Below are 8943 nucleotides of genomic sequence, written 5' to 3'. Positions count from 1 at the left end.
GAGAGGAGAGGAGGAATGCTGGAGAGGCGAGGAGCATCGAATACTTTATACCCGTTAAGCGCAGAAATTCCCCGCATTTCCCAGAGGGGAAGAATGTGAAAGTGCGAATGCACGAGTTGAATTTGCGCGGTTCGGTAATGTTCGCGAAAGAGATCACACACACACACACACAACTACAAAGAAAGAAAGATGCATTTATTCACAGACACCTATTTGTGTTGTCGTTGTACTTGATTGCTAAAGCGGATCTCAGCTTTGAAATTTTATGTCAGTACTCCTTTAAGCGGGTGCATTAGCCCTTCTCACGCCCGATTCCTGGCCAATACCCCACGTGGGTATGTGCCATGTCAGCGGCCAGGCAGCGCGCGCCCATCTCCCCCCGTTGTCAAGGAAGACGAGGAGATTCCTAGCCAATCCCCCACGTGGGTATGCTATGCGGACATCGCCGGTGGACGCAGGTTCAGGGTCGCTTAAGAAGTGCATTCGCACTTAAAAAATAGGGAGGAATGCGTCGCATACGACTAAGGGTTCCCTTACGGGAAGATGACGACGGTGGTTGAAAGCGAAGCTATCTCGTGATGGATTCGTTGGTTGGCAAATTCCTAGGGGCATCCTGCCGTCATCATCATCATCAGTACAACTACTCAGGGTTCCCCTACGAGAAGATGACGACGGTGGTTGAACGCGAAGCTCTCTCGTGATGGATTCTTTAGTTGGCAAACCCCTAGGGGCAACCTGCCACAATCATCATCTCCGTTTTCTGGCCAGGCATGCCCAGTGGGGTGGGGTACTCAGGGTTCCCCTACGGGAAGATGGCGACGGTGGCTGAACGCGGAGCTATCTCGTGGGGGATTTTTTGGTTAGCCAATCCTTAGGGACATCCTGCAACAATCATCATCAGCGTTGCCTGGCCAGGCATGCGCAGTGGGAGTGTGGAAGCCGCAAGGCAGAGGGAGGGACATAACCCCGACCATGATATGCTCCGCATCTAAAAATACTCTACGTATTCAGGACGTGCGCCCGAAATTTCACAAATCTAAGTCCCAGAGCGTGGCTACGCGAGAAAGAATCTGTTGTTCATTTATTCCGGCAGTGTGCACAATCTGGACGATGCTGACATTTTGCAGTATTGTTGGTTTCAAACATATGAGAAGTCATTATCACATATTGTTGTAGTAGATAGATAGATAGATAGATAGATAGTTTATTGCACATCATAGTGGTACAAGGGTTTCCTTGCCTTCCTAAGCACGCAGTGCTTGTGGGAAGGCAGGCAGAACAGCAGCACCCGACCAGACGGGCAGTAGAAGTACTTTTTGTGGAAAGAGAACAGAGAAAGATAAAAAAAAGCGTAAAAAAGAAAGGATCGCGATGACAAGCAGCCATTGACGTATAAAAAGAGGTAAAGAACGTGACAAAAAAAAAAAGGACAAGCGGTATCATGAAGATAAACGCGTACTGGACTGGTACGGTTGAAAAAAGAAAAAGGAAAGAATGCAAAACAATGACAAAAAAAAACAAAGCGAAAACTGAAACAAGACAAGCAACGGAAAAATAAAGGGTAATATCGAAGGCACTATATAACAATGCATTTTGCACACGCGTCAATAACAATCACAATTCATTGTTATCTACAAGAAATGTGTCCTAGCACGTTATGAAGAAAGAAGGCAGCATTTCTTTATAGTGTTTTTTACATTTTTTAGGCTGGATATGTTAGTTAGTTCCAAAGGAAGAGTATTAAACAAAAACGGCACATAATATTCACGTTTTCTCTTTCCATAATTGGTAAAAACACGTGGGATGTAGTATCGCTCGGTTTGTCTTAGTAACCGGTCCTTTTTCACGGGTGATTTATATTCGGTGTCATAATATCGAGTAGTCAGGATAATATAGCTGCATAGCTGGTGAAAATTTAACATCTGCAATTCATTCATTACCTCGGTAGTTTTAAAGTCATGTAATCGTGTTCCATGCACTATGTTCTTGGACACTCTGTGAAGAATCCTATTTATTTTCATTTGCCTGGTAGTAGTACAGCCCCCATATATTGTTATTCCATATCGAAGGACACTTTCAGCTAAAGACTGGTATACTTGGTATCGGGTTTGCATGTTGCAACCGTCCCGAAGCTTATAAATACATGCTGACACAGCCCTTAGTTTTTTACATATTTGCGTAATTTGTTCGTCCCAGTTTAAATGATCATAAATATAAATACCAAGGTACTTTATATGCTTAACATACATTAATGGTGAGCAAGAACAGTTTTCGCAGTCTCTTGTGTGTAGAAAAATATCGAGGTTTGGACAGAGTACTTTGTAAGGGCTTCTGATACACATGATTTTCGTTTTTGTATTGATGTATTGCTGCCAGGTTGAGTTGGCAATCAAACCGACGCAGTATGAGGAATCCACGGACCCCACACACCGTTGTGGTTTTCCGGGAAAGACTTTGGGTCGATTGGTCTGTTAACCATTGGGAGGACGGTCGCGCTGTATGAAGTGAGCTTGGCCAATAGTAGATAAAGAACCTGGAAGAAAGAACAAGAGAGTACCAAATGATGAATAGGCTTTGTTACAATGAGGTAGTCAGATATGTGAGTGGGAGGAAGGCAAAGAAAGAGGACACTACTAAATTTCAATTTGGGATCATAGGTGTATTACGGGCGCATTAATAAGAGTTTTGGTAGAAACGCACCATTTGGTGCCAGGTGCTTGATGGAGGCCACTTTCCGGTTTGCATTTGCTACGGCTTAATTAGGTATTGCTTGCTTCGGCAAAGCTTTTTGTGCGTGTGTATTAAGAGGGAGGAGGGATTTATAAAACCGAAAAACACCGATCTCTGATATGCGCACATAGAGCTGCTCTCGAGTCTCGAGTACCCAGTCGTCCCCCGGGGCACCAGCACCGAAGGTTTATCAACATAAGTTTACACTCTGAGCAGACAGCAGTACTAATAACATTAAAACTTTATTGTCTCTACAATGGGCGGTGATTATTAGAAAAAACATTAGGTGGCAATCTTTTAGGGTGGAGATATAAATGCATCTGAAGTGCCAATTCTATTAACACTGCCCTAGTATTTCGTGTAGGTTCAACTTCTAGGAACCAGAAAAGCGCCAAACAAGGCTGTTACTGTGCAACGGGGGAATAGGATGCTGCAAGTTCATCCTCTCTACACATGGACGTAATATAACACAGCATCCTAAATTTGAATGAAGAAAAAGTGTTTGAACCTATGGAGAGCATAATTTAGTTATGTCCGATAGTACGGAAATTTACCGTTTTTTTGGTATTAAAAGTGTTAGAATTCTGGCAGAATTTTGCTGTTCGGTTACATCCTCATCCAAATATTACTACCATGTGGCCACTCACCATAAACTAGATGTGAAATGCCGGTTGCTAAAATCCAAGTTGACTAATGCAAAAGTTATTTGCTTCGAGTCTATAGTAGATGTAAGAAAAGTGTGCTGCTGTGAACTCGGTACATCTTTATGGTGCATAACATAACTGTGAGTCGCGACGTACCAGAGTGTCGTTCCGTTTGGTATTTGTTCACGAAAGCTGTGCTAGAGTGAAGTCGTGGAACTCCTCATATGTTTCTTTTATCCTCGTTAAATGTTCTCTCAATGTCTGCAATGGAAGCGTTTGAAGATTAAGGCCGCCATGAAATGCGGGTGAACGAGGTTTTTCATCAAACCTATAAAGTAAATTCCACTCTACATGAACTTCCTGCGGGCTTTCATAAGAAAAGCTTGGACATAAAATAGATTTGTGTGCTTACCGCGGGTCTTTTTTGAGCAAGGTTGCGGAGTTCGCAGGGATCTTGAGAGACATCGAACAGGTGATAGTAATGACCAGAATCATCGGTGGTGCTGCAGCTCTCTCTGCAAGATATTGTTGCATTCTTCCTAAAGAAGCAGCCTTCGCCGTTCATGGGACACTTTGTTGTATAGAAACGTGTTAGCACAGATGCTGCTTTGGACCCATTCACAAGGCGATTCAGGTCATTGCACGGGTGATTTCCAGTGGGAATCTTGTGATGTGCGTCCCACAGGTTCCCGCTTATGCCAACGATCAGCTTGAAGTCCTCGTAACGGAGCGCGGCTGTGCCACCAAAGTTGTCGATGTTGTGGAGGATCTCTGTGCGCGGTGAACGTCCACCTGTGGAGAGGGCCTGCCACATGTCCATGCCATCCAAAGAACCGAGTTCCGCAGTATCACCTCCTGTACAAATAAGTAAGGTACATGAGGAATATTTTACTGGCTGGATGTCTCACAGGACGGTTTTCTGTTGTTCTTCGACGTATGGGGAGTATTAGGAAGCAAAGGTGAAATATATTAATTTCTATAAAGACTTTCTGCAGAGTATACATGTTCTTCACCCCAATGGCTGCGGTAGCATAACAGTTGCACCTGAAGGGCGCACATTTGCTGCGTATCTCTAGCGGTGGTTTGGGAACAAGTGCGGCCCCTCTTTCAAACTGTCCACCTAGACGGGGTTGAAGATGTAGCAGGTCCCCAACTTTTTTCGCTCATCAGTAAAAAGGAATGATACACGTAAACTTCAATATCGAACTACCCTCTAACTGTACCGGCTTCAAGGTATGCTCTTGCCATGAGGGTCATTTTGCTGTACCTACGAAGGTACAGATACGGATAGGAAATTGGCGGCATATCTGTTCACTTGGCTGCAAAATGTTTCAAAGGACCGTACGCTTCTCCTGAAACTGGCACGCAAGTGCCTCCCTTCGCGCGGCCGGCAGCCTCTCACTCTCCCCGAAGAATAAATAATGCTTAGGTCGAAGGGGCCAATTTATTTTTGTGCATCCGCACTGCCTGCTTGTTCGCCATCTATTGCAACGTTTCGTTACTATTGAACGTGGAGTACCGTCTCTATATCTTGGCTCAGGGGCGAGCCCTTTTTGTATTTTAAGAGAAAACCGTGTTTTCAACGCTTTCTTTATTTACTATATTTAAACGCTAGTATATATTACTTCATATCAGTGCTTGTGGGATGCTTTGTCTCAAATATGCCTAACGTTTCCTTATTATTCATTGATGTTCACAATTAAGAGGAATATTATCGGAGCTGGTTGTTTGAAAACGCTTTTCCCCTATCAACCACTTGTTCAGGAATTCCTTTACCTTTTAGCAGAAAAGTTAAAATGATAGGACAGTGAGGCATACATGCAGAAAAAGCAACATTTTCTATTTTCATTAGGTTAAGAAATACTACCCCTCTAAAGCTTTGTTTATTTCCGCAGCCGCCGTCTAAGACGCCACGCCGCGGCATTTTCTTAATGATACCTGCGGCCTTTACCTTGGTAAATCGGTTAAAGAATGAATATATGAAATTATTTTTTGTTGACATGCTGATGTGCCGAAATGGAAGGTACGCGTATTTTCGACGACGGAAACAGAAACAGCGTGTGGAGAACGGCCACGTGTTCGCGCATTCCAGCAAGTGTTTCTGACGGTCAAGGGTTCAGTAGCACTGCGATTTTGCCAAGACGCCGTAGGAACCATTGCGCAACACGACACTCTCAATGCGGCTGGGGAGGCTGAGGGCGATTTTCACTCACGGAGCACACTGTAGATGGTGTGGCCTGCAGCTTCCTTCGGTTTTGTCGTTTGCTTTAGCGACGGAGTTGGTGCTTTTTTTAAGCAGCTTCGCGTTCATTGCGCGCTTTCTTTGCACGGCTTGATTAACTTGTTCGACTGCGCCTCCTGTGTTGTACCCCGGAGCCGACAGAATTAAGTGATCGTACGGCATAGATGTGTTAGGGATTGTTTTGCACGGCGGGAAAACAAAATGTAGAGACCACCAACAGACATCTGGCTGCTTGAGAAAAGCCACCTTTTCTGCAGTGCTGTCACGAATGGGACTGCGAATACCAATTCCGTTGTGTTTTTACAGGTATTACAAAAGACGAATGGAGCAACTAGTTCTGATACAGAGAGACTATAGAAGTTCCGTAAGCTTTCTCGTAATTATTGGACTTACTAAACTATTCAGTATAAATCTGTAAAAATGAGAATCACTAAGCTTGTCTTGCGCGGTGGTGTAGCTCCGAGCCAGGACATCGCGATGGCAGGGTTCCGCTGTCTCACCCTTTGAAACACTCCCCTCTGCGTATTCTTTCTTCCGACACACGGCTGGGCTTCAGCGTCGGAGTCCACTGGTCATGCCCGACCGTGCCCGACGGTGCTGCGTTCGGGACGGCGCGCGCGTTAACCCCAGGTAACGGCTGGCAGAGCCTCTCGTTTTACTCTTTCTAGAGCCACGTGTGTGAATTCAAGTGACGTCGCATGTGGGATTGTTGTGTGGGTCGTTCGCAGCTTTCCTTTCCAACCACATTCACAGCGTGGATTGGAGCCAATTTTGTAAACAGCGGAACTGTTTAGGCCGACACAAATTCGTCGGACTGAGACAGAAAACATAAAGTGCACGTCATCGCGTGGCTTGCGGCGAACGCCCCGCGTGTCCAATGCGAGGCGCCGGTCAAGACCTTCGCGCAGTGGCGTCACCAAAAAAAATCACGCCATATCCACGGAATAAATGATGATAAGTGGGGCGAAGCTCGAGAGGGGGAGATCATCGGTAACCGTAACTCTCCCGTGAAAGTTCGCCCAATTCATCATTAAGAAAGACGTAAGACTGCGTGCGTACATTGTACAAATCAGCGTTTATTTTCGGAGTCAATGCTACCAGGCCCAGACCTGGTGAAAGACCCCGCGCCATCGAGGACTACCCCGCACCTCTACCACAATTTGTCACGTAGGATGGGACACAACAGTAAAGAAAGAACTTTTATTTAGGGCGAACTTGTGCCCGAACAAGACGAGAGGAAACGAGCAAAGGTCCTTGCGTCTCGTTCGATCTCCGAGAACGACTGCCTGCGTTCGTGGCGTGATCACTTGCGTGATCTCCCCCTCGCAGTGCACGTGCGCTCGCGCCTCCGTTGGCGAACACAGACAAGCTCGCGCTCCCGGTGCCGAGTTTGCGCTGCCGGTTGCAGCCGGTTCTTGCGCGTGCGACGCGGCCCGCTTTGCGACATCTCCGAAGGCATGCGGCGGTCACGTACCACGAGACACAAAGGACGGACAGACCCATGACTTAAGGAGCTTCACCCCTAAAAAAATTACGGAGTGCACGTGCGCCCGTGCCTTGAATCTTTGCAAGTAGCACTTAGTAGCCACCACGTTACCGTTAGCGAGTGTGGTGCAAAGTTGTATTATTTTATCAATAAAAATACACCGTATCCTAGTGCTTTGGTGCTTTCATGACAATGCTTTTACTGAAATGGTGCGCGTTTGTTTCTGTAGTGTGCTTTACACAAATACAATATGGTGATCTTCTCAATGCTACTTATAAATGGTTGTTTTATAAAATACAAAGCCCCTGAACTGCTTCTCGGAACTGCATTTACATCTCACGATGAGGATGCAGTAGTCATCACATGTCACTAGTTGGTGGATGGGAACTTTGCTGCGTGGATATACATATGATAATTACGATAATCACGCAAGTTACACAGACTACATGACAAAATGTTCGACCTCTGACTTCTTCTGCACCATGTTGTTACTGAAACAGCGCATTGATTGTATAGCCTTTCTTTCAGTGAATTCTCTTATGTGTGGTTAATTACTCCGAAATGTTGTTTAAATCGTCTCTGACCCATACTAAATTCCTCATCTGTTTTCCTTCGGCCGCCTTGGTCACAAACTGTCAACATGATTGACATATTTATATTTCACCACTGATACGATTTCACTGCTTTTTCTCAAGGGCGTGTTTTCCGCGTTCACACATATCCGTTCTTTAAGTATATTATTATTTATCCTTGCCCTATGAACTCAACTTTCCGCCTGGAGTTCCTCCCTTATCTTTTGCTGGTCTTCTCCCATTTGTCTTGGTAAGATGCGGTCACCCGCGCAACATTTGTGATAGAAAAATCCCATTTATTCATATCGCTGATTCTTCCAATCAGCTTCCTTATTTACCACACCGCACCTGCTACCACCCCCTCCCCCCCCCATACCCCAACCCCAGACCCGGCGTTTAAATATTTTCAGTGAGATGGCGTTTCTTGCACTACGCCCTTGAAACAAGAACATCGCACCGCTCCGAGTTTTGCCCATCCTTGTTACAAATTTCTAATGGCGCCCAAGAGCTGTACGTACATAGTTAAATCCTGGTGCATCCTCACTTCTTCCTTCATTGAAAAAGTTTTCACCTAATTCTATCTTTTCTTTGTTCTTTGTATAAGGCCAGAAAAATGGCTTTATTTCACACCAGGTGTGTGTGTACTAAGACGTGTATTGAAAAAATGTGATTCCGTTCCTAAACCAGCCCATTGACTCTGGTGTATGAACTCTCAGGGGCAGCTGATACGGTCAGCTAATACCTCTTATAAACCCATTGAACGAGATAAAGAGTAGGCTTGTGGGTCGGTAATAGGTGAAACAAAGTGAAGTAGCTTTTGACCTTTTTTGGGCCAGTGGTTGCTCTGTTTTGGTGACATATACTGAGTGTATTTTTCCAAGGTTTCTTATAATCACGTCCCCCCAAGCTTTTCGCGGGTGTGCGGTACTCCACCAGTTGAGTCTTTGTCCAAGTTAATTCTTTTCCACACCTTTTCAACTTGTGTTTACTTGATCGTGGAACCTCGGGACTAAAGGTAGTCATTTACGGCTCCTCTACTGACGTTGGCGGTTTTGAAGTGGTCACAGAACCTTTCCACACTCTTTTATTCACGATGTTATTCATGGTATGGGTTCTATCTGAAGAATGAGCAAGGTTGATTTTTTGTTCTCACATTCCCAACTTTCCTTAACGTTTCGTTAGTCCTTGCCGTGTTGTTCACAATAATGCCACAGATCCCGATTATTTTATTGATGCCTGAAAACTTGCGGAATTTTATTTTCTTCATTG

General features: G+C 45.1%; 1 protein-coding gene across 1 annotated transcript in view; it reads right to left on the bottom strand.

Moving 5' to 3' along the window:
* Positions 1 to 1190: 1190 nt before the first annotated feature.
* The window catches only part of LOC144142162 (arylsulfatase I-like), a 44331-nt gene continuing 36578 nt past the window's right edge, over positions 1191 to 8943 (bottom strand). Inside the window, exons 8-9 of the mRNA XM_077673547.1 lie at positions 3787 to 4229; positions 1191 to 2533 (exon numbers count right to left, since the gene is read on the bottom strand). Coding sequence (XP_077529673.1) covers positions 2390 to 2533; positions 3787 to 4229 — 587 coding nt within the window. The 3' untranslated portion in view covers positions 1191 to 2389. The remainder of the gene's footprint in view (positions 2534 to 3786; positions 4230 to 8943) is intronic.

The sequence above is a fragment of the Haemaphysalis longicornis genome, unplaced genomic scaffold (genome assembly GCF_048455015.1).
Source record: "Haemaphysalis longicornis isolate Haplotype H1 unplaced genomic scaffold, Haemaphysalis longicornis Haplotype H1 scaffold_6, whole genome shotgun sequence".
NCBI classification, from domain to species: domain Eukaryota; kingdom Metazoa; phylum Arthropoda; class Arachnida; order Ixodida; family Ixodidae; genus Haemaphysalis; species Haemaphysalis longicornis.
Note: the sequence above shows the minus strand (reverse complement) of the source record. Positions and strands in the feature narration are given on the sequence as shown.